Raw genomic sequence first — 26,227 nt, 5'->3', positions numbered from 1 at the left:
AGGGGGGGCAGTTAGCGAATGGATGTGTGGTGTCTAGCTGCCTGCTGGGTTAAATCACAACAAAATTCTGTTTTCCATCATTGTAGAATCACAACTTGTGTATATTTATCCTTACACAACTCTGTGAAATGTGACAGTGCCAGGAAGTTTCATCTGGTTTATACAAAGGAAGCTGAAGAGGTGACTTGATCACAGTCTTTAAGTACATGGAAAAAATTTCTGATAGTAGAAGGCTCATTAATCTAGCAGACAGTGGCCACAGAGAGATCCAGTGCCTGGAAGCTGAATAGCTGGAAGTGTGTCTAATCTGACTCAGACTGGAAATAAAAAAAAAAAAAAAAAACAATAATTAAGTATTGGAACAGCTTGCCTGGGACTGTGGTGGATTATCTGTTAGTAGAAATCTTTGAATCAGGCTGGGTGTCTTTCCAAAAAGTGTAGGATACCTTAGGTGGCTAGGCTTGTTGCAGAAATGACGTTGTCTGTTTTCTAGCTTGCACTAGGTAGGACACTGTGTTATGCAGGTTAGTGATCAAAGTGTTTCCTTTTGGCTTTAACAGCTAGGAGCCTTGCTTTTGCTTCCACATCACATCTACCTTCTTATAGCAATATAAAGGGTGTATAGAGATGCCGTGGATAAGGTCCCACAGCTCATTAAAATCAGTGGCCAGTTAGTTGCTGACTTCAAAGGGGTTAGGATTTTACTCCTTGTCATTTTACTGGTGCCTTTGATTCCTCCAGCTATTGTCTATGGCACAATGGTCCCACCAGGAGAGCTGTTCCTTGTAGCTCTGGATACCTGTTGTTCAGTTCTTCTGGCTGGTGCAGGGACTGGTCACTCCCCATGTGGAAACCACTTCTAAGCTTGCAGCTGGTGAGGCTCTTTCAGCACAACTGCAGGGTGTCCCTAACTGCACTCTGGCTGTCCATTATGGCTGTTTCTCTCTGAATGTTAGTATTTGAAGCAACAGAGAAGCTTAGGGTCAAGATCCTGGGGCAAGGAGAGAGAAGCTGTAATCTGGGATAGACCAGCCAGAAGTGGTTGTTCTGGAGTTTCTCTGACAAAACTGAACTTTGTCTGCTTTCTTGGCATTGGGAAGCCAAAGAAACTGTCTCCTCTAGGTCATTGTCCTGGTTTCAGCTGGGATAGAGTTAACTGTCTTCCTAGTAGCTGGTACAGTGCTATGTTTTGAGTTCAGTATGTGAAGAATGTTGATAACACTGATGTTTTCAGTTGTTGCTCAGTAGTGTTTAGACTATAGTCAAGGATTTTTCAGCTTCTCATGCCCAGCCAGGGCACCTGACCCAAACTGGCCAACAGTGTATTCCATACCATGGGACGTCCCATCTAGTTTAGGAACTGGGAAGGGGGGGCAGGGATTCGCCGCTCGGGGACTGGCTGGGGGTCAGTCGGCGGGGGGTGAGCAATTGCCCTGCGCATCATTTGTACATTTCAATCCTTTTATTACTACTGTTGTCATTTTATTAGTGTTATCATTACCATTATTAGTTTCTTCTTTTCTGTTCTATCAAACCGTTCTTATCTCAACCCAGGAGTTTTACTTCTTTTCCTGATTTTCTCCCCCATCCCACTGGATGGGGGGGAGTGAGTGAGCGGCTGCGTGGTGCTTAGTTGCTGGCTGGGGTTAAACCACGACAGTCATCTTTACCTGCTTCATGTAAACTATTTTCCAAGCACTTTTCTGAGCATTTGGTCTTGCTCCCTCAGAGGGATTCCTACACGATTTTCCCAGGGAATTTCCCTCTGGATCTTGTGCCAGACATGCATTCCTCACACGCTGGGAAGTATAAGGTACCCAGCCTGAAACTGCAGGTACAAATAGACTCATGAGGCTCTATGTTTGAGGTCTTAGTTCCGTCATCTCCTGTTGTCAGAAGCCTAATGAGCTGTGTTATTAAATGGCTCTACATTGTTACTGTGTGCTGGTGACGAACATGGCCAGTGGGCAAAGAGGAGCTGAGCTTCCCAATCGTATTGATTTCTCCAGTGCTCACAAGTTCTGGATTGCATTGCTGACAGGGAGTTGGTATAGCACTTTAGTGACTGCCCGGAGCCTCATCCCACTTAGTGAAGGCAAATGTGACCCACAGCAGTTGCTACAAATTAGGCAAAGGAGGGAGCTCAGCACATCTGTCTCAGGAGAGAATGTACCTTGTGTATTTTGAATCCAGCCTAAGAACTCCCTAAGGTGGGGAGTTTATCTGAAGATGCTTCCCTTGCTCTTGTTTTGGCAGGATTTGAGGCTGGGTTATCACTATGATTTCTACTGTGACAGTACATGGAATCCCAAAGGGCAGGTTCCTGCTCTATTAGGTACTGAGAGACATTGTCACTTCCCCAGAGAGCTTGCGATTGAGGTAGGTAAGATAGTCAGTGGACAAGTGGAGAAACAGGCATACACTGACTTGCTTGTCCATTTGTCTCACCTAGGTTGGCCAGGTGGTTATTCCAGCTCGGTTGTTGCATATTATGTTGTTAAGCCCCAGTTCATTACTTGCTCACGTGTCTGAATGCCAGGGCTTGCTGTGAGGGAGTGATTGGGAACCTGAGGCTGGTGGTGTGGACACAGTAACACTAAAGCATGTACCTGTTTATTGCAGCCCTCCCAAGAATAGCCATTGTCCCATGAAAGTGACATGGCAGATCCTGTTCAGAGGGCAGAAGGTATGAGTAAGCACTTGGAAACAGAAAAACAAACTAGGAGAAAGTTTGCCTCATTACTGAGTAGCAAGTTGTTGATAGCTCCCATTCCTGCTGGCTCAGATGGAAGGAGATAGTGTCCAAGTATTTCTTTCTCCTAAGGGCAGTTTTGATTTAGGAGAAAGGAACAGGAAATAACAGTGGTACGAGACACAGGTAATGCAATTATGATGGTGTAAAACTAACAACAGGCACATCCTGAGTGACAGAACGAGGCTAGGCTGTGTCTGGAGCGTGGCAGAGTGGTGCCTAATTTTCCATCTGCCTCCCTTGCCTCATAGTGGGATGTGCTGTAGGGAGCTGGAGCACCAGCAAGGGGGTGACAGGACTGTGAAGGAAATAAATGTACCTGTACAGAGTGCTGCCCCCGGGAATGGCTTGCTATTAATAACAGTAATAACATATGCCAGGATGTGGAAGAAGCATCTTTTGTAAAGTGCTGATCACTGCCACTATCTGGGGTAGAAACAAATTGAAAAAAATTGTTTCATTATTTTATAATGCACAGTAATGCCACTTTTGTATTTTTTTATTATTTCCTCGTGTATAAATTTTGTCTGTAGGAGAGCTGTTTGATTTTAGTAGGCCATGCTGCAGATCAGCAGGTAAATCGGGGTGCTATATGAGGGAGGGTGCTCAGCAGCCCTAGACAGCCATAACTAGAGTAGCCAGAACAGAAAGGTCCCAGAAGCTAGCTGCTCTGGAGTCTTATCCACTGAGACATGTCACGGTCAGCTTGTCCTCCCTCTGCCCCAGATCCACTGCAAACGGAGCAATTTGGAACGCAGCCCAAATCCCACTGGAGCAATTGGGATGCAGATGGCAAGGAAAGCTGAAGGTGATTTCCTCCTCCCCTTCTGCCATACTAAACAGTGAAGGTGCAAGGAGAAAACCTTCCCTATGCAAAGGAAGAAGGGGCAGGGGAAGAGAGATTCACAGAATTCAGACAGTTCTTGGACCAAAATCTGTGCTGAAAGTGAGCTGCCTACAAGATCAAGAGAATCATGGGATTAAAGCACGTGTGGATGCAGTGCAGAGAATGTAAACTTGTGCAGCACTCAGGCAGTAAGAAAGAGGTCTCCTGGAGTAGAGATCAAAGGTTATTCTGAAGAGTTAACCTGGGCAATATCCAAGTACTATAGCTTCAACAGCTTTTCTTTTATTAAGGAAAACATTTTTGTCACTCTCATAAACTATACTCAGCAAAGCCTCCTTATACTGAATCATTTATTTTTCCACAGGGAAAGATGGCTGTGAGTGTAGGCTCATTATGGAGAGAGTTGCAATGTGCTTGTTTGCACTGATTGAATGAGAGCATTTCCTGCTGTTCCCTGATGCAGTGAATTTCTCTAAAGGTGAGTAATCTCCAGTCCCTGAGGATATTACTTACAGGCAGACAGTGCAGGATTCAGGCTGGCTTCCAAGGCCCCAGCCCCAGTGCACACTGGGTCAGAACTTGGGGACGTTGATCAGAGCTGCAAGGATGCTTGTACAACTCTGCTAGTACCATAGCTTACGAGAATTGTCAATGCCTGGGTTTAGAGAGGTCACAGTACAATGCAGTTCAATGTCAAGTCATTTGTACCCAAGTTTCTGTGAATGGGGGGCTTCTGATCACCCTGGGTATATAAAACAGCCCCCAGACAGAGAGCAGGCAGGGAGAGCAGCTGCCACATCAGCACAGCTAGCCAGTGAATTGCCTAATAATCCTAAGCATGTCACAGTGCCCTTTGCTGTGGCACTTTGGCTCTATCACATGTGAATAACACCCCTAATAGCATATTACTTGTATGAGATGTCAAAGAAAATGCTTAGCAACTTCTTAAGGTTTCAGCTCTCTGCTCTCCTTCCAGGCAGCAACTGAAATGGCTCTGCTTTTTCCTACTGTGCTGGGCACCCATGCAGAGCTGAAAGGGTCCCCTTACCTGTGTTATCCGTGTGGAAGTAGAAGCAAGAGACAAACAGGAGGGAGTTTTTCCTTTTTCTTGGGGCTGAGACACAAGGGTCTGTGTGTGCTTTTCTCTTTTCTCTTTTTGTTTTTACTCTTTTTTTTTTTTTTTTAATGAGATGCACAATGAAAGGAGGAAAAGCAAATTTAATTATAAAGCCATGTCTTCCTCCCCTCTCTGTCTTTCCGGACTGGGAAGTGCAATCATCTCCCCTTTGATGCAAGAATAAATTCAGCAGCATACATTGTTAAATTATTATTTATTTAAAATGAAAGGAAATTACTTTCAGTTCAGTGCCAGTTTCTAGCTCAGCGAGAACAGCAAGGGGAGAAAATAAAGCCGCAGCACTTCAGGAGGCAACACCACATACATGTATATGTGTATATTCATAGCTGGTAAAGGAGTTGGGGCAACTGCACTGAAGGGTTGCATGCTGCCCCAGATGTGTGCTCTCTCTTGCTAGCAGGCAGCTGTTAAAAAAGCAGAGAAAGCAGTGTCTTCTTTAACCCTCTAGAGCCCTCTACATGCTGAGTTGTACTATTATGACACTTAGACCCTTTAAAATAATCCACTATACTGAACTGTAAGACTTCAGTTTGCAGATGAGGAAAGAGAAGCAAAGACAAGTGAAGAAATATGCTTAAGGCCAGGCTGTGGATAGGTGAAAGAGCCAGAAGCAGAATTCAGTAGCTGCAGCCCACCATAGTAACAGACTGCACGTGCCTCACATCTTCAAAACAAGCCGAGAACATTGGATGTGTTCTCTGGGAGAGGGGCAATCTTCCTGGAATATCTTTGCACCTTGTGTAGCACAGAGAAGTCTTGGCTCACTGGCTAACACTCCTGCTGCTACTGCAGTGTGAATAGCAGTATTTCGCCAAACCAGAACCATTCTTGTTTGTCAGAACATCATATTTCAGAGCAAGCGTGGGAAGGGTAAGTGTCAATGCTGCATTTCTCTTGACCCATCATTTCATTTTTCTGGTTATGAGCCAGACACCCCCTTGTCCTTGCAGCGCACTATTAAGAGGGAGGATAAGGCCATCCAGCCTTCAGTGCCTCTATCTGGTTCTATTTCTCTGAGCTGTGAGCAGCCTGGGACTTTGTGTAAGGCCTTAATGAGGCCCAAGAAAAGGTTGACTTAAAAACTAAAAAATTCCTTTATGATCTGTGCTGCAGATGGAGCAACAAATGGATAATAAAAGGGCTGGAGACTGGAGGCAAATCCTCCCCTTAGATTAAGGGAAATTAAGTCCTTTGGGGGATGTGTAATGTATGAGGCTTCATTATTCTTCTTGGGAGAAGCAGCGTATGATCCCTTGGTCAGAAAGATAAAAGGATCATAAACTCAAATGGCTCCACATAGTCCGTGTGACTCAGACGGCACCAGAGAATCTGCTGGAGGTAAGCTACATACAACTCAGCCTGCCTTGTGCTTTAAAAGCAGTTCCTGTGACACTGGCAATCGTATTGTCACCATACTTCCACGTCTTCTCAGGGCAGGTGGATACATACTGTCTGCATGGATGTCTTAGCTGGGGAGAGGGTCTTCTGGAGGCAAGTAACGGACCCCAGAAGAGACAGGTATTGGAAATAAACCCGGGTCAGGAAGTCTCTAACCCCTCTCTAAGCCCTCCTTCACAGTCCCAGGTACTCACTCTTCTCCTGTGCAGTCTTTCCGGCTGCTCCAGCTCATGCCCACCTCTGCTTTCTTCCCATAGAGGCTCTCCCTGACCCCCACCCCCATCTCTCTTGCACCTACTGAGTCTTATCCTTGTGATGCCAAAATACATTTGTTGGCCCTACTCCCAGCTTCTGAATCCTTTTGTTAATTTGACCCCCCCCCCCCCCCCCCAATTTTCAGCTGATTTATACTGTTCCAAGAGGTCCCAACACATCCTGCATCTTTCCAGAGCTTTGGGAGCACATGCTTAACCTGTAATCAGCATGACTCGAAACAACATCGGTGTCTGTCCCTGGAGCAAAAAGAAATAATGTGCTTTGTTCTGCTGCTCCCTATTCAAAGGTAAATTGCTTTTCTTTCCTCCAAGAGCAGATGCTCACTTCTTTTCTTTACTTCTCTCCCCGGTGTCTAACACAGACTTAGGAGAAATCACGTTCTCAGGTTTTTTTATGGAGTTTGAGGATGGAGAGAAGTTGTGTTACTGGGGACCTTGACATATCTCTTATTATTGAATTGTAGATCAAAGACAATGTACGCTCTTGTACTCATCATGGCACTGCACAGGGGAGTGTGTGTGACTATGCATCTTTTGAGTTTACCTTCTGTATTCCTGCCATACTTGTAGATTCCAGACACGCTTATATCTGTATGTGTCCCCCTTTCCTTTGTGCATGCCAAGCTGTTGTACACGTATTTTTCTGGACTTGGGTGTATATGTGGGCCTTGTGTAAGTATCTTGTGTGTTCTTGTGACTTGGTACATGCTACATTGTTGTTGGTCTGGGGTATGTGTATCTGTGTGCCTGCACTTTTCGGAGGAGCAGGTTGGCTCCTGCTGAGGAGTCAGCATTAGGTTAGACTATAAAATCTAGCGCCATATAGCGAAATGCTGCAGCTTGCTTTATATTTCTTCAAGTACAGGTCATCACCTTTCTCCTCCGTAGTGGAGCTGGGGTTGATTCCTTCTGCCAGTGGCAGCTCCCTAACAGTAAAATGCCCTTGCCATCAAAGCCATCCAGTCATCATACCTGGAAGTGATTAATACCTACCACAAAGCCCTGTAGCTAGCAAATGGGAAAGCAATTTCTGATCGCTGCTGGTATGGCTGACACCAGAAAGCCCTGCTCAGCTGTGTGAGGCATTGTAATTTGTGGCTTTAAAGCAGGACCACCTGAATCACTACAAATACAAAAAAATATTTTTCGTGTCTGTCATCTTGGTTTACTTCTGTGGCTCTGAAGTTCTGAGAAATCCTGGGTGGATTTTCCACTCTTGGCTCACTCTCTCTGTCTCCATCTTTTTCCTTTGTTTCTCTTTCTGCCTCTGCAAAGATGTCACCATGATGAAGCTCTTGATGGATTCCTGGGTGACTCCCACCCGGTGGTGATGGATTGCTGCTCTCTTTGCTGCACGCTCCAGCTGTCTCTGCAGTTCAGTCTTCTGGATTGACAGGGCCTATAAATCACTCTTGGAAGGCAAGGTGCTCTGAGAGCTCTGGCCCCATTTGTGATGTGCTGATGTGACATAGCCTCGCATATACCTCTTGCACATGGACAGGGGCAGATTGGGGTGGATGTGGATCTCAGATCTGACTGCCAGGCTTTCATATGCCACTCTTTGGGTTTGAGGAGGCTGGGTTAGAAGGGATGGGAACATGCTGTTTCTCCTACTGCTGTTTCTTTTCTGTGCATACAGTGCTTCACAGAATTGAAAAAGGAAGGAGCTGTGATCTGAAAAAATTGTAGAGGAGAATTGGGACAGTGGATGATAAGGAGGCCGGGGTGATGTACCATGCAGGCAGCTGCAGAGCCTCCTCACAGAAGATGTGGATAGAAAGTAAGGGAAAGGAAGAGTTTGGATAGTGCTACTATCTTTTTGTTAGTCCTCCCTTGCCTTTTTTTGTGTGGAATAGAAGGAGCTGAAGGGCACAGTGAAGAAAGAGCCTTGGGAAGAAAAAAGGGGAATCTCAGCAAGGCAAGCAGGTGAATCTGCATATTAAACTGTCCCAGGATGCAAGAGACACTTGATCTTTGCGTGTGTCCAGTAATTTGCCAAAATTGTCCTTGGGAGCTTCTGCAGTAGTAGTACTTCATCCTTTTGATGCACGTGACCCCTGTGCACCATGGGTATAGCACAGACTCTATCAATCGTTCCTGTAAAGCGTCCAAACATCTTCCTTGCAAATCCTGCAGTTATTTAATGGAAATTCCCTGTTTTCTTTACCCGTGGGTCTCATCAGGGTAATGACAGCCTCACAAATCTCTTTAACCACCTTACCAGCTGTAGCTTTGTGAACCTCTAGAGTGGTCCCCAACAATTGGGGGCCACCATTTTCCACAGGGTGGCAGCAACATGCTTCTATTTTCCACGCTGAGTGATCCCACTTGGGTGCTTCTCTCTCAAGGTTCTGGCTAGGATTAAGCCTGAAAAGAGAAACGTTTTTAGGAGGGAGAGACGGATTTTGCATGTACTCCATGCAGACAGCATATATCCCCAGAAGCAGCATCCTGACAATGTTAAGAGACAGCAGAGAGAGCTATATGCAGGATGTTCCTGCTTCTTTCCAATGCAGCATAAACCTGCCTTCCAGATTAACCCTACTGTTTTGTTCCCTCCCGCACAGAAAGCCCTCAGGGTGGGAGAGAGAGAGATTTTGTTTCTCAGAGGTTGAAACTGTGAAATGACAGAGGAAATTTTTATTATGATGATTTTTATTTTTGTGTCTGGGTTTGAAATGATGGTGAAAATTCTCAACAAAAATACCTCATGAATATTCAATTACAGTGCCGGCAACACTTTGCAGTCATGGATTATTTATATATGAAATAACCAAAGCTTCATAAATAATAAAATAGCAGCAATCTCCGCTGTGTTTTATGTTCCCCATAGCCAGCACGGGGGCGGGGAGGATGTGTCTTTGTAGCATATTTACATGCTGTATCAGCCCCTTGCAGGCTGGGAGAGGTGGGGAGGACAGAGGTAGTAGAACAAAGTGTGTGGGTGAAGGCACTGGAGGTGTGGATGTGCACAGCACAATATATGCACAAGGAAATGTTTTGTTTGCTGCAGTGCTTGTGGGTGCATCTGGCTGCAGAGGACTTCTGGTGTAGCATGAGGCATATGTGTTTTTGAGGGCAGAGGTGGGAATACCTGCAGAGAGATTGCAGCAAGGGGACAAAACTTTTAGGCAGGACATGTTACTTGTGGGCAAGAACAAACACCTGACTGTCTTTGGCTTGGTGTAGCTTGACAGCAGCTGTCTATATGGCCATAAACATAGGGGATATCCCCATAATGGACTACAGTAATAGCAGGGCATTGAGTTGTTTAAGGAAAGGAAGCCCTCACTTCTCAGACTTGGCCCTAATTGATCCATGCTTGGTGGTTTCAGATCATCCAGAAAGCCCCAGGTTGGCAGAGCTAATGATCCCCTTTTGGGAAAGGCTCAGGTTTGCCTAAGTGGGCATAGGTAAAGTATAGGGCAGCGGGCTTTTCCCCTAGCTAGAGCAGCACCCACTTGCAGTCCCCTCTCCTTTAAGTAAACCTGTGCTATAATTCCCAGGACAAATCTTTCTCACTCCCATTTCCCAGCTGAACAACTGGCACGTACTATGCAGCTTGTTGTACAAGAAGGAAGCATGATTCTGGGGAATGTCTAACAGAGTTCCTATCCTCCAGCCTAACCCCACTTTTCACTCAATAATAAAGCAGAATAAGACTTAATAGCTGCTTTCCTTATCACCCGACAGCAATGTGAGCACCTGATCTTTGCAGACTCCACTGCTTTCAGGAGAAAGGCTCTTCTGCCCAGTTGCCTTTGCTGGGTACTCAGCAATGAGTAATCCTATGGGGATGAACAGAAAGAACTGAGCCCTCCATTGCCCGTGGTCTTCCCTCCTTTCCTGAAGGCTTATGCTGATGTCCTGCTCCCTACGGCTCCCACTGGGAAGCACTAAATGCCAAATCAGTAAAAGTGTCATTGGTTGCTTGGAGGGATGATTCATCACTCCAGTTTGGTGGCAGCATATTTATGCCCCCACCAGCCCATCCGGCAAGAGAAAAGAGATAAATTGCTGTCATCTCTTTTTATGGAACATATAATCAGGTGGTAACATGGAGAGTCGCCTCGGCTCAAAGTCATTCAGGATGAATTATTCATTTGCTTAAAATGTCTTAAAAAGAAAGGGAAATTGTCTCCCTGATACAGTATCTCTTCCTGGCATTGCTGCAGTGGGACACTGCTTGAAGAGGCCTGTTCTGATGCATAGCATGAAGTATGGACAGCTCCCCACCAGGGTCCCAGGGCCTTCTGCAGCTCTCTGATGGCTGACATAGCACTTCTGCAGTGCTCCCAGGGAAGAAGACACGTCTCCCTGCTCAAGATTTGGGAACAGGCTCAAATGTTTCTCAGCATCCTCCTGAGGGCTTGTCAAGGCAGCTTTGAGTGCACCTAGGCCTTTCTGGGCAGGATCTCTGCACATGGGAGAATTTTAACTCCTCTCTAGGGACCTCACTGAAAGCTTCTCGCGTTTATTTTATGGCTCAAGAATGCCATGGTTCTCAGAGAAAAAAGACTGAGGCGACTCTTCTGAAAGAGCTTCAGAAGCAATCACCTAACCACAACTGTACCTCTGTCCTGCAGGAGCAGAGAATCCAGGTGTTTAGAGATTGCCTTCTTGCTGCTTCCTGGTCTGTACAAGTGAGAGTTTCTTATACCTTAAATTCTAATGGCCTTGTTTTAGATTCCTCAGTTGGAACTGACCGAAGCTTTGACTATTTTTTTTTCCTAAACCATCTTATATAGTTAAACGTTTCTTGAAGAAGAAGTTTATATAATTAGTCCTGGAAGAACATCTAGCAGCTTGGGAGCATGTCTGAGGCTGCTGAGTCACTGGAGCGGAATTAGACATCTCCCATGGAACAGGCTTTCTACTGAGGTTTACTCATCTTGCCAAAAATTTCACCCAGGACTCTTTCTCAGTATTTTTAGCATTTTGCTGAAAAGTGTGGAGTTTTTACCCACTGGAAAGTGGCCGTTGATTAAAACTTTCCTGAAAAATGCTGGTAATTTACAAATATGGACTTTTCGTGATTCTGTAGTATTCTCCATCTGGTTATCTGGAATAATAATCAGCTTTTTATATTTACCAAAACAGACCTTTCAATTTAAAACATGTTTTTGTTTGTCTGTGTATTGAAAAATATTGATCATGATTCTGTGAAAAGTTTTGAAAGAACTGAAAATCAGCTTTTCCATTTCCCATCTCAGCTAACAAGGAAGAAGAAAAATGCTCTTGAGCAGAGAAAATTCCCCTGTATCCACTTTCTCCATGTAACCAATTTGATGCTCATCTTTTTTCCAGAGGAATAATATTGAGAAGCAGAAGTTGCTGAGGAGAAAGATTCTGTACCCATATCACTGGAGAAAGATGTGGAAAAGAACCGCCGTATATTCCAGTGGCTTTCAGGTAGGAGATACAACACATAGCATATGTGTTTCTGGGATTGCGTGGTGGTTTGTTTTGTGCTGTGCCATGGGGAAAATTGATTGATTTGAAAAGTTGATTCCTTACTGCATCCTATCTGTCTGTGCAAAAACATTAGAAACATTCTTGTAACACCTAGAGCTACCCTTGCCTGACTGCCTTTCAAATCTGCCTCCTCGAAGCTCCTTATACCGTGTTCATTAACACACACAAAAAAAAACCTGATGGAAGAGATGTCAGAATTCAGAACTATGAATGTGTGTCCATGCAATAACAATACTGGCAGGATATCTGAAGGGTCCTTGGCATAGTCAGCTGAAATGTTTTTAGTTATGAGCAGTAAACTATTTAAACCTGAATCCATCAGGAAAACTTGGAAAGGTCTTCCATCTTTCTTGATGCACTCTTTGGTCATTGTCAGAGAGCCATAATTGCTTGATATATTTTATGTCACCTGTCAGAACAGTTGCAAGTGGTGTTTCTTATCACAAAGAGACTCTATCTTTTAATAATGAGTACTTTCTTTTGCATGATCTCTATGTGCATGAGATAAATAAACCCTCTAATGTGAGGGAATGATATGTTTTATCCCCGGTTTATGAGTGGGGAAATTAAGGCAAGAAAAGCTACACAAGATAGGTGAGAAATACATGTACAGCCCCCTGACATCATAAGTGCTGAAGTCATCCCTCCTTCTCCACATTCTGGAGATTAAGGAACCAGTTATTCATGAAAACTCTTTGTTTTAATAGCCATTTCCTCTCTGCTGCTCTTTTGGGGAGGGGGTCTTTTTTATTTGCTTTCCACTCATGTATACTCACTTTAAATCCAATAACAGAAAAAAGTCAAATTACTTTCTGCTAAGAACAAGGCCATGTGTCTGAGCTCCACACTGTCCTGGAGAACTAGGGCAGTTCCCCTTTGCCATACAGGTAATTCAATTTACAAGGAGTTTGTAAGATAATGGTGAATGAAGCATGAGCTTGTTATGTCCATGGAGAAATTAGTTCTCAAAAGAACACTGATGAAAGAAGTAGGGAAGGAAAACTCAGCAAAACGAAATGAGAAAGGTTATAAACATGTTAAGCTGGGCTTCCCTACTTCAGTGTTTGGAGCTGTCTCTGCTATAAATTGTATCGATTAAGAAACTTATTGGAGCTACCTGCTGCTATCAATTACTTTCCACTTATTGCTTTCTTTACCTGCTGGGCAGTCGATAGTCTGACAGAACAGAAGCCCCAAGTCTTCTTAACTTAGAGCTTATGAAAGCTGGAAAACAGAAGAAACTAATTTCCACTACTGCTGTTTCCTACTGGAAAGGGAAACAACACACCTGGCTCATATGGGTGGGCTTTTTCTGGTGTCTGGAATTGGGATGGGAGAAGTCCATGACTCTATGGAGTATGAGAAATCCTACAAAATGCTGTGGACTTACGTGACAGGCAGTTCTCAGCATGTAGTCCCATGGTGGAGCTGCCAGTCCTGTCCTGTGCAGTGTGTCTGAAGCTGAATACTGCCTCTAGAGCCTTACACTGCAGAGCAGACAAAGGTATTGTCAGGTAATGAAATAATGATGTGAAAGGGATGGGATGGAAGATTCGTAGCACAGCATAATCCTCTGGTTTTTCCACCCAATGCTGCAGTGACTCTGGTAAATTAGGGGAAATCTGATCTAACCCTATTCCTTTTATGGTAAAAAGGAGGAGAAAGCAATAGAGCCACAAGATTGTGAATGTCAGCAGCCCTTCTGCCGTTCTGGAGTCTCTTTGTAACTCCCTTTTATACCCTGCAATGATTCTTCTGTAGCCTGCAGTTTTTGACCCTTCAGGCTCTCTGATGGTGAAGGAAATGATTGGCTGTTTTTGATGATTCTTTATATAGATCTATATATAAAAAAAAGATAAAAAAATAAAGCAAAGTCTAGCTCCTCTTTTCCAAATTCAGACCTCCAGAATCAGAGCAGCCCACAGGATTTTCTTGGCAAAAATCCAGTAAAATAAATGGAAATGAACATCCAAGTTGTTGAAAAGGCTTTGAAAATCTCAGCCTAAGTCCTTAAAAGTCCATTTACTTTCTCACTGCTGTGACTTCAGGTCAGTTTGGGCTCTTGACTTCACTAACTGCTTTAAAACTACCTTGAATTTCTCATCTCTCTTATCCTATGGGATTTTTCTTTCTTTGCCTTTTTTCTCTGACCCATCATAAATCTTTTCTTTTTTCCCTTCTTGCACAAAACCAGCCAGAGATGCAGGGCAGGGGCAATGTGAGGGCGTGCCTGATTCAGAAATACACCCCTGGTATGCCCTGCAGACAGATCACCTCAGGCTGTTGTCAGTTCTTGCATGCTAAGCAAAATTGGACTGGATGAAAGATGCTGAAGGAAACCTGGATTTTATAGGAGACAGTGTTGGGAACCTGTTGGCTTTGCACAAGGCCTTTATGCGTGACACCGATTGGTTTGGTCCTAATGTTGGCATGTGGTATGGGGAATCAGTTGAGGAACCAGTGATTTTGCTCAAATGTTGCCCATTTCCATGGTATTTACTGTGAATTTAGCATTATTTCATCTTCTTTTTTCAACCCTGGAGATCCTTGAGGAACGAGATGCCACAAGTTATTTTGTTGTGTTCAGAAGTCAGTTCCAGTCTTTCACAGTTGCAGTGAAAAGCTTGAACATTTGTCGCAGGTGCGACCTAAAGAGTCAGAAGCCAGAAGGCAAAAGAGAGCACTTATTTATAAAAGCATCCTGTTTGATAAGCCAATCTGATGATTATAAAGTGTCTGAGTTGGATTTGAATTCAAGGGGCTTAAAAAAGTTCTAAAAAATGCTGACTGCCAGCAGCCCTCTTGCCCACATGTATCTATCTAGTGATCTTGGGTGACCAGACGCTGATACCATAAAGAGGCGGGGAGATCTCAGTACTTTCTAGAAACAAATCCCTTGAAGGCATTTGTCAGTAGGATCCTGAATTGTTAGTCACATCTGAAAAATCAGGCTTTATGCTGACTGTACGAGTGCTAGTGCCAGTGGGATTTTGAAGGATGCCATGTGGGCTAATACAAACTGAGCTGGAAAATGTAGCATTATCCTTTGTGCCTAGACTGAAGCAGCGCCCTAGCAGGCTCTTGGAGGCAGCTAGTGCATCTGGAGCACACTGTTAGCAGGGCTGTGCAACTGCATTCTTGACCTGGAAGACCAGAGATCTCAGGGCATTTTTACTTTTAGGGAACTGTTTTTAATTTCTTGTGTTGTGACCATGGTTCAATATGGTGCGAAGGCACTGGCAGCCCATCTGAAGTCTTCCTCTATACTTTTAGCCAGATATGTGGGTCTTTACTTTTTTCCTGGTCTTTTGTACCAAGGGCTCTTGTGCTGTTTTCTGCTGAAGAGATGGCTGCATTTAATTTAGATGGACAAAAAGAGACTTTTTAATGTAAAAAGCTGAACATGGCTATATATTGCAGAGAGATATTATTTAGCATGCAAAAAAAGGGCAGTCTTACCCTGGAGTGCCAGGAATTTGTTTTCACTTGTTAGAGTGCAGTATGAACTCGTTAATTTGATAGTGTATATGTAAGTACTATCTTTCTACTTAAAACTGTGACAAATTCACCCCCAGACATCTCACAGTTACTGCTCAGCTTCACATCTTTGCATCTTGAAAAGTCATTGTGACAAAGGCAATTGAATTTAGATCTGCCTGGCCCCAAATTAATCACTTTTCATACCTGAGCTAAAGGAATTTGCTGAGGTCCTTTATGAGCAAGACACAGGTACGGACTGCGACACACATTAGCATCTCTGAATCTGCCCGTCAGAGGGCGATGAAATGCTCATGTGGAAGAATACGCTGGCAAATGCACATGTCTTCTGCCAGTTCATTTGCCTAGGGTGTATATCTCTCAGCTGCCACATTAAAATTGTAATGCCTGTAACAGGTCCTGAAATTGCAGTCAGGAGCCATATTCCTCTGACCTTCTCCATATTCTGTTTGGATTGACTCCTTCTGCCAATTTAGCCAGGCAGCCAGAAAGTAAATAAATGCTCCCCACCTGGCAGGTGCAGAAAGGTTAGATTTGCATAAAGTGGCCAGTGTAAATTTCTCCTGTTTGTTGTCACCTCTTCTCTCCAACTGGGAATTCCAAGGCAGAGATAAATGTCAGCTGGAAATAGCACTTCGGTGTCAGCAGTTAATATCTTCCTGCTATTTCCCCGTGGCCACTTTGTGCTGCTCTTTACCACATGGATCAGCCAATCGCCTCTTGTGTGAGCCTCTCATTACTGGGCTCTTCTGTTATTGCTTTGCTTACATTCTTGACTTCCTTTTACATTGTCTCTTTGTAAATTAAATTATTCTGAACCGCTAAGTCACTGCGCTGAAGTGGTTGTGCGAAACAGCCTGCTACCAGTTTCGTTCCCTGAATGGTTCAGTGTGTCTCTACCCTTTGTTCCTGAGCCTAGGTAGATTAAGAATCACATAGATTCTCTTTTATGTGTTCATTTTATAGCAAGCAGATCATATGAGGCACTGTAGGTCCCCCAGCTGAGAATTCAGTTTTGCAAAGCCCTAAGCTGTTCCTGAGGTCACTGACTGCTGCTTGCCTGCCAATGTTACTGAGAGTCCAAGACAGTCAATCGGAGTTCTGCATCTTGTGCACTAAAATCTCAGCAGTGCTCCTCTTCCAAGTGCTTGTCTCTTGCTCAGGAACTGTTGGCTAATGGGGATGCCATGACTGAAAAGAAGGAGAATGATAGCCTCATGAGTGGGTCCAGTTTTTCAGGTCTTTGATTTGGACACTCATTCAAGGGCCTGCTGCTGGTGCACCCTGTTACATGTTACTCTATAATGGTTAAAAAGACTTCACTAGATGAGAGCAGAGACTCCCCACTCCTGCTTCCCCACTTTACTCTGCTTTTAACTCTCTCTGGCTGTTAGTGCCACTTAGGAGGCAGAGGACTCTTTAATCACCCTTTTCTCCAGTACCATAGCTCTCTGATTTTTTCAGGTTTCCCTTGCTTATTCTGAGTGTTCTCGGTGATCTGCTCCAGCTCTGGTTTCTTTTCCTTCTTAATCTTCTGCTTTCTCTTTTTCTTTCACACACACACACACACACACACACACACACACACACAAATGCACCTTCAGCCATTAGTCTACAGTAAAATTCACAGCTCTGTGTTGTAGCTCAACTCAGATCAACCCTCTGCATTTTGAATGGTAACCTCCATTGCTTCAGTTTGTACCAAACAAAGAGACATGTAAGTGTTCTTTGATTTAGCCTGAATCAGAGACAGCTGCTCTTCTCACTGGTTCCAATGAGATTTAGCCTAGCCCGTAACAACAAGGTCCATATTGCCATGTCCCTTCTGCTTTGCCCGTGTGCCAGAGTGATCCTGTCTTCCAAGCAGCCACCTGCCCCCTGTTTTTTCCAGCTGCCTCCATCTGTTCTCAGTTGAGTCCCCAGTTCCTTAAGAGCTGTTTCCTGGCTGGTCTAAACCAGACTCATCCATACCCTCAGAATAAATTGTTCAATTGTTTTGGCATTTCTCCAAGAACAGTTTGGCCCCTTCATGTTGGACTGTGGTGGAGGATGGCTTTCTGCTCTGTCTTGCCTTCTATGATGTGTTCAAAATGCACTGTTTCAGACAGCCTCTCCAGTGCTGCTATTGCTGCCTTCAGTGAGAGGGAGGAGGTGAAAGAAATAGATTAGTAATTTGGTTCTAAATCACTTCCCCAACAAAGCCAGTGGTGAAGGTCACTTGTAATGAAGCTGTCATACAGGTAAGGCCTCACAATCAGGGAGAAAAAGAGGAAAAGGAAAATGAGGCTGGAGATGAGTTCATTGTAATCTTGAAGCAATTTCATGGGATGTAGGTGCTTGGATTGAAGTCCGGGATGCTAACAGGAAGGTCACAAGAGAGAAACTGCTTGTGTGGAGTTTGTCTGTTGTAGGAAAGTCCTTTAGGGGTGCTTAGCCCTAACTGTATGAAAACCTATGAGCAGAGTCCAATGCTCCAAGCTCTTTGGGGGAAGGAAATTATGAGATTAAACCATTGTGACCCTGCCTGAATACCTACAAAGTGACTAGGCATAGATTCACATCCCCTCAGAATTGCAGGAGGGTTTGCATGAAGGTTTGGAGACCCCAAATCCATTCCCATAGCAGAGTGGTAGTGTGGAGAAAAGAATCTCTGATTTGCAGGGAAAGGAGAAAATATTATTTCTTAATCAAAAACATTTATAAACTGTTAAAAATCCTTTTTTTGACATTTAAAATTTATGCTTCCAAACAAGAAATTAATTTACCAAAAAAAGTAAATATGTCTTTTAAAGGTTGACATAAAATGAATTGGTTTTAAATTATTGCAAAGAAACCTATTGACTGACCCAACTTGATTTTTTTTTTAGACAGGGAGTTTAGGTTCAGGAAGATTTTTGTGGTATTTGATTTTTCATCTTGTTTCAGGATCAAAATTGTTGTTTGTCAAGATTGACGTTCTCTGGCTTCCATCTCAGGCTAGCACTGTGCCTGGATGGGGGCTGCCTACGGCTTTGGTGTCCTGTATGAATCCACTCCCTCTGCTGTACTTCAGCTCAGACCAAATGTCATTGTTGGCACAAAAAATTGTACCCATCTAGCCAAAGCTTGGGAGCTTGATTCACCCACCCAACAGCAGGCCCAGGACACTTGGAAAAATGCTGTGTGCACAGGGCTGAGACTTGCATGTGAATCCTGAGCACTCCCCTTAGTGCTGCTTGTCCCCCAGCTCAGTGCCTCCATTCTCATCTGCCCAAGTCTCATCCTGGCTCCCAGTGAAACAAATTGTTCATTGATGCAGCTTTTGATTAAATTTCTTGCCTCTTTTCTAGAATTATTTCCCCTGGGATTTCCAGAAAAGCACTGCAGCAGAGAGGAGTGGGAGTGAGGGAAGGAAGAACAAGCAAGGTTCCCCCTGGTATACAGCCTTGAGAGCTGCAGAGATGTTCAAGAGAGGGAGATGGGATGACCTGTCTTTATGGTGACCCTGTAGGGTGCATCATAATTGTTCATTGAAATCCATGGGGGGGGGGGGGGGGGGGGGGGGGGAAATTTAGCGGGAAAATATTTCCTGTTGGTGTCCCTGGATCTAACTCCCACCGTCCCCCCTTCTCACCCACCATCACAGATTTCTTGCGATCTTTGGAGAACCCAGATCCCTAGCCCAAAGAGAGCATTATTTTAACCTGGCACTTAGCCCGCAGGACTCGGTGATATTTATACTGTCAATGGTGGGAAGAGGAAAAGAAATAGGGCACTTGCTGGGTTTTACAGTTCCTCTCGTGTTTATCATCATTGAAGTTCGCTGGAAAAAGACTTCAGGAAAGACAAGCAGGAAGTAAATCTCTTTCTTCTCTGGGGAGGCTGTTTGGATTGTGAGAGATTTCCATGACCAAATTTAGAAGGAACTGTTCGAACTGCTAGGCAGGGGAATTTTATAGAATAAACCATGGATTTCAGAGGGTACCCTCAACAAATAGTGGTGTATCTCTTGGGTGCAGGGCCCTTTGGGGAGGGCTTTGGCCCACTGATGATGAAAAGGCATCAGTCAACCTTTACAGCAGTGTTTTGACAGTTGCTTAACTGTGGTGTAAGAAACTGCATGAGAAACCAGGCATGTTGAACTAGACTTTTAAGTGTCTTTCAGGGCTTCTGAAATGAAGCCTAAAAGGAAAAGTCTTGAGGGTTGTTTTGTCACGGGCTTTTGTTGGGGGAGGATCTCAAGTGTCTGTGCTTTGGGCACGACAAAGCCAGCATCCTTGGAGAGCTTATTATCACAACTCCTTGAACAACTGGCCACTCCCAGAGGGCCCGCATGTACAATAATGCAATGAAGAACTGTTGCCTTCAGTCTCAGGCTAGAGCTCTTCTACATCACACCCCCTGCCTCTTTGTACAGCTATGGACATGTGGCCTTTGTTTGGCTAATGAAGCTGTCTGGAGCTCTGAAAGCCCAAGCATGCTCCTAGCGCTCATTATCTGGCTCCTACAGCAGGAGCCTCCACCAGCAGCAGCCTCACTTAAATATCTGTTATTTCGTAAGAACCAAAAGGATCAATGCAATTGGAAAAGCAACTTGGAGATTCCCCATTTCATGGGGAAAACAGTGCAGGTAATTAAACTTGACAAAACTTTTTGATAAGTAACTACACCTTTGAAGGAATGTAATCTCCTTTCACGAGCATAGTGTCTATATCCTGATGCATACCATGTGCATATATAGACACAATGGCAGGCATATATACCCGTTTGTCTTTGAGCACATGCCAATGTATATGCAGTATACACAGCTGATATGCAATATCATGAACTTGTGCAAGTAAAGAAATATTCTTGGTTATAATACTGCGTAATTCTGCCCATATGTGTGTAAGTGGTGATGCGCACACATGACAGAAGCTTGGAAATTATAGAGAAATAGTTAATAACTCCCATGCTCTGCTTAAATTTTTTGCAGTTATAAAATATGCTGTAGCCAAAAAAGTTGGTTTGTTTGCTGCAACTTTCCATCAGTGCCCCTCTGTCCTAGTGTTTGGTTTTATTTTATTTATTTATTTGCATGTCACACCTATGACGATGCCTTTGTTAAAATCCAAAAAAAGCCCATCAACGTAGTGGACAAATAAGTAAGCCTCCAAGGTTTAACTTAGGCGCGTTCAGATAAGCAGATCTCCTAAAAGCATACTTTGGAGTGGCGTCACCTCATGTTGCCCTGTGGCATAGCAGTGAAAATGGATCTTTTCCAATATTTAAAAAAAAAATCTGAAATTTTCCTGCAGAGTTTTTGTACTAGAAAATCGTGTCCTTGGTTGCAGGCTCATCTGTTAGACAATGCATCTTGACGTCATACATCCTGAGCCAAGCTGTGGTCCATCGTTTCCTGCTAGAACACATAATTGGGCTGGGGAGCAAAGAGCAATTGTGGGATACAAAATCAACTATCCACGGGACTCTTTACAAAGATTTTTCACAGTGGGAGCTGGCCACATTCCCCTGAGCTGCACAGATGCTTGAAAAGGGGGCTTGAATTTCCATGGCAACAGGCTGCATTCTGCTGACTCTGGTAATCTGTCAGTCTCCGGATATGTCTGTCACCCCTGGTGCTCTGAGTTTCAAGGCCAACAATGTGTGATGGACAGAGATTGAAGTGGGGTTGTGCTGGGGTCAGACATCTTGGTCAAGGGAATGTACTACTAACACACCAGGGGAGAGGCAGTGTGAAGTTAAGATGATACAGGCGAATCCTCCGGTCTGGCTCAGACATCAGTTACAATAGGATCTTGCTAGTTGAGCCGTTTTCTGGTTACTAGGAAGCTCAAAGGCATCATGTCACAATATGATTGTGTCCTTGTCTAGCTCCTCTCATCTGAAAAGCTAATTTTTTATATGCGTCAGATGACAAAGTCTCACAGTGTCTCTGTGAGGCAGTCACAGTGGGGAAACTGAGGCAGCCCTAGGAAGTAGCTAGATATACAGAAAATGCTAGTGCCAGAGCTAGGAGCAGGTTCAAGAAGTTCTCGTTTCCTCTGTTCCCCCACCTCATTGTGAGGAGCTATCATCTTTCATGTAACTTGTTAAGTAGGAGGATATTCCTGGTTATTTCTTGAGTCACTTCTAAGAAGAGAAAACATTTAACACGCACATACTCAAAATAGTAGGCAAATATGTTATAGTGGAATAGAGGACAGTAACAATGGACAAACCTGAGGAAAGGGAATTGTGAGCTAAGAGATAAGGGTGGGATGGGCTGAGGAGTTTTCTATTTCTGGGTGGGATTGAAGCAGAGGAGGAGGGCAAGGTGCATTAATGGCGGTGTGAGGCTGAGTACAAACTCAGAGGGATAGGAAAGGCTCTGTCTGTCTTGAGTTTATCCTGAGTTCAGTGCAAGCTCAAGGACTGGCACAAATTTTGTTTCCCATGACGCATGTATTTCCCATGAGCTGCGGGAAAAATATGGGTTACAGCTTACAAGAGAGCATTTACTGAAAGGGCTGTGCATTACTGGAGCCAGAACATTGGACCTGGGGGAAAGGGCAGACAGGCTCATAAAGGAGGTTTCTGTGATGATCTTTGAGATCTTTGCCAAGCTGCCTGGAAATGTCTTCTTTTAACATGTATATGATGATCCTGGTTTTCTGTTGTCACGCGAAGCCACTCCAGCACAGAGGCACCACTTGTGGCAAGCTGGGCTGAGAGGAGAAGCTGAGGGAGGGGGATGGTGTGCCGTCCTTTTCCATCATGTGGGAACATATTGGTGTGGCTGTGCTGCAGGATGGAGGGAGGTGGCAGGCAGAGCACTAGCCTCAACTAGCTCACTAAGGGGGAAAAAATGTATCTTGGCCCCCTTGGGGACACCACTCATACTGTGAAAGAGATATCCAATGAAGACGTCACTTCTGTGTGCAAATGGGAGAGGAGTGGGACGGAGAGAGCTGCATCCCCTTTGAGAACTGGGTTATCCTTAGGGAACTGGCATGCAGGGGAGACTGAGCATCTGTAGGCTGGCAGGCAGCATTTGCCTCTGCTGAGCAAGTGTGTTTATCTCTAGAGCTCTCAGCAATGTTTATGGCTGAGGAAGGGTGTAAATCTCATCGGATTCAAGTCCTTGGTGGATAATTATTCCCTCCTTCTTCCACCCCCACTCCCCATGCGCTCCTGCCCTGGATATGAGACACTGTTCACAGATTATAAATGGATGCAATGCTATGCTTAATGTGGAGAGACACCTTATAATCAGGTGAGGCACAGGGTGGGAGGTGAGGCACAGGGTGGGAGGCAGCTTGCCAGTTCCTGCTCCTTCCCATGTGTAGTCAGTCCCTGAGCCTCCTGTCATGCTCATCTTTGGGAAGCTCATTTCTTCCATTTCCCCTTAAAATGACTTGTAGCCTATAAAGCCTGGAGCAGGGCAGCTGCGTGCTCAGAATACTAAGGTGCCATCCCTAACAGGAGAAGGTGGCGGGGTGCAGGGAGGGAGACTGCCACTCTAATTCCACATCAGGACTCTGGTTTGGCTCTTGCAGCTTATGAGGCTATCAAAGCCTCTCACTTAATTACAGCCATAGCAATCAATCTTTCTTCCTGTTCATTATGCTTCCAGCCAGGGTTAGCAGTATTTTTATTCTTGAGGCCTCAGGAGAATTTTCAGTTCATAAGGCATCACAGCCAACCATAGTGACTGGTATGGGTTGTGTCCGTAGGAGTGCATTCCTGCCCTATGGCTGGAGGAAAAGTGTGGGGCAGTAAAACTTGGGACATCTGGCACTGTGAGATTTGGTTCTGTTTTGCACGATGGAGGTCCATTGAATGGGCCCTGTGCCTGGAGAGGCATACAGGGCTTTGCATTAACTTGACATGACCAGCTGAGTTGCTAGAGCCCTTGCACAGTGGCAGTTAGTTGTTCCAAGGCATTATGACTGGGCTGAGTGTAACATATCAAGTCATTATGGCATTATCTCTTCATTACACGCAAAGTGCTGCTGGAGCTCAGGGAGGAGCACAGGGACAAAGACAGAGAGGAGGGAAGCGGCTCATTAGCTGCCCAGAGGAATCAAGCTGAACATCTCTTTTTTTCAGGCAGAGGCTCTGTCATCACCTGCAAAGAACAAGTCTATTAGAAATTAGGGCTTGCTGAAGGACAGCTGTGTGTATCAGTATGTACATGTGCTAATACACAAGTAGAGCATGTCACCTACATACACCCCTACCCCTGGACCAACTAACACACATACAATGCACATCTTGCATAATCCCATAATGCAAGAACAAGCAGCTTCCCTTCCATCACTGTCCACTTAAATTTAGAAACACATGTACCAAAACATGCTCTTGCATCTACACACATGTTCATCTGCTTTATAGGGACTGCTTACAACCGTGTCCAACAGTCACATCTAACAATCTCACATGTGCTTACCCTCCTACCAGAGCATGCACAGCAACTGCACCAAGCCTACGCCCTATGGACAGGGAGTTCTGTCTCCCCTGTATTCATTCTTCTGTGCTCATACTGTGCACTCCAGTGCATTCTGTCCCTTCAGCTGTGAAATCTGCTTCTATGCAGATGCATTCACCGGCAGAAGTATGTTCTTTCTTTTCCCTTCCTTCCAATTTTCCTTTATCCTGGTTTCCATGAGTTCTGCTGGCATGCACTGGGGCTCCCACAAGTTTTCCCACAATCATGCCCTGTCAGAACCAGCCGGAGCACTTGCAGCAAACATGAGGACTGGCAGAGTGAGCTGGCACAATGGCTAGATGAGCTTTCTGGTGTAAGGCCCCCTTTCATGGGGGCCAGGAAGCATTGCAACTTGTATGTTATTCTGGATGAAGCATGGGAAACAAACTCCTGGTCATCTCTTAACTCACCCACCAGCTGCTGGACTTTTGTCTACAGTGACTCCTTATCCCTGCTGCTCTCCCTCATCGGGCATGGATCAGGAGGCCATTAACTTGTTTACTCCATGCTGGCCCCAGCCTCACAGACTTCTTGCTGGACAATATATCAAGAAAAAGCATTTGGCAAGATTTATGGGGCTGTTGCTGCCAACTGTGGACTGTGGAAAGTAAAAAATGTCCTTTCTGAGGCAATAAAATATAAAACGGGACCCAATTTCTCTCCAGGGTAGGAATCATTATGTTTGACAATGCTGTAAAACACATGGCGCTACAGCACGGGGGTGAGAGCCAGAGTAAACGCTGCCTTCGGAAACCTCATTCATTGCAAAGCTCGGATGTGTGATTCATTGCAAAACAAGACAGGAAGGGTCTTGGGTGGAGACAGTCTCCCTTCAGCCTTTCTCTTCTCTGAAAGGACTGGAAATCCCTCTACAAGCTTTGCACAGATTTTCTGAAACATTTTAAATTCATTCTGTTAAGTTGGAGTGAGTACTCTGGATATATACAGTAAGACTGGTTTACTTCTTTATTAAATCAGTTTAGCTTAATTGGCTCACAGAATGATTAAACTGATGGAGTTATATGAAAGAGTTTTCACTAGTTAAACTGTGCCAATTAGTAATCAGGCCTGATAGACCTGAATCTTTTTCTTTGTGCCAGAGACTCTGGGCTTTGTACAAAGACTTTGTACAAAGACTTTGTCTAGGGGAGAAAATAGCTCTCAGCTGATTAATTTCTACTTGTATGTCTGCCTATTTATCCTTCATTTCGTCTACACCTATTATTGTGGTGGTCTGTATATACTGTGCATCTCTGGCAATGTTACTGTAGTGAAATGCCAACTAAAACAGTTTGATTTAAGTTACACTATGATAGGGAAGACCTATATTTCTAAAATCTATCTGAGGTGAGGGAAAGAGAAGGTGTTATGTCAGGCAGGAGTAGAAAATGAAGGAAGGTGAGAGATGTAGCTGTAGGGCTCAGTTGTTCCCCTGGGTGTCGATGGGAAAGAGATGTTCATGCTAAAAATATAGTGCAAACTGCATTGTCTCATCCCCTATGCACTGTGCTCTGCAGAGCCTGTGTGCCCAGCAAAGTTATGTTAGCCTGGTGGGAGAAGCATCTTCTCTGGGTCCTTTTAACTTCATGTCAACATTTCCAATTCTTAATAAAATCAGATTGCCTCAGGACTGAAAATTCTTGATGTTCAGTTCTAGGAGGGCAATAATGAAAAGATAGCCCTTTGAGAGGAAGAAAAACTATATTGGGCAAGTCTGAGATTTCTCCTTTTCTCTAGGCTGACTTCTCCTGGAAATACACCCTGTTCTTGCTTTGTGAGCACTAACCACTGACTCTGCAATAGTAGTGGTGTCCCAACAGTCTTGTGTTTGGCTGTGCTTGATGCTGGATGACCCTTGGTAGATCAGACAATTTATGTTTCAAAGGGGGCTGGGGAAAACATAAGGTGGATCTGTCCTTCATTCTATGTATCTCAGGAATTTCAGTGTAAATGTAAAAGGCAGTGAGATCACCTCAAGCCAAGACAGCAGGGGGTTTTGGCTTACCAACAGCATACCTCGTACGACCAGAAGACAGAGTACTCCAATAAGTGGTTGCTTTGACTGCATTTGTAGATGCAGATGTTTACCTCAGTTGGGGCACTGTAATCAGCTGACAGCTCCAAAGAACACAGTAATAAAATTTTGAACAAATGCTATTCTGGATTAATGGTTACCCCTACCAGCAGGACAAGATTCCTTTGATCCTCAGCAGTACACATTATTGTTAGCTTTTTCTTTCTCCAGTGGATTCCTTCTTTAATGGATAAGTTTCTTTTCTGGAATATTCTTAGATTCTGCTTATCTGGTTTCAAATGCTTTGAATCCAACTAGGGCATAATTTACACAAGTATTGAACATACCATATAGCCTGTAGTATGTGTCCCATTATATCCT

General features: G+C 44.4%; 1 protein-coding gene across 1 annotated transcript in view; it reads left to right on the top strand.

The window, feature by feature from the left end:
• The window catches only part of UBIAD1 (UbiA prenyltransferase domain containing 1), a 104,948-nt gene that overhangs the window by 33,885 nt on the left and 44,836 nt on the right, over nucleotides 1-26,227 (top strand). Inside the window, exon 3 of the mRNA XM_010577319.1 lies at nucleotides 11,718-11,822. Within this exon, the coding sequence (XP_010575621.1) occupies nucleotides 11,718-11,822 (105 nt within the window). The remainder of the gene's footprint in view (nucleotides 1-11,717; nucleotides 11,823-26,227) is intronic.

This window comes from Haliaeetus leucocephalus, unplaced genomic scaffold (assembly GCF_000737465.1).
Source record: "Haliaeetus leucocephalus isolate CR32 unplaced genomic scaffold, Haliaeetus_leucocephalus-4.0 Scaffold556, whole genome shotgun sequence".
Lineage (NCBI taxonomy): Eukaryota > Metazoa > Chordata > Aves > Accipitriformes > Accipitridae > Haliaeetus > Haliaeetus leucocephalus.
This window is presented reverse-complemented; position numbering and strand designations above follow the sequence as displayed.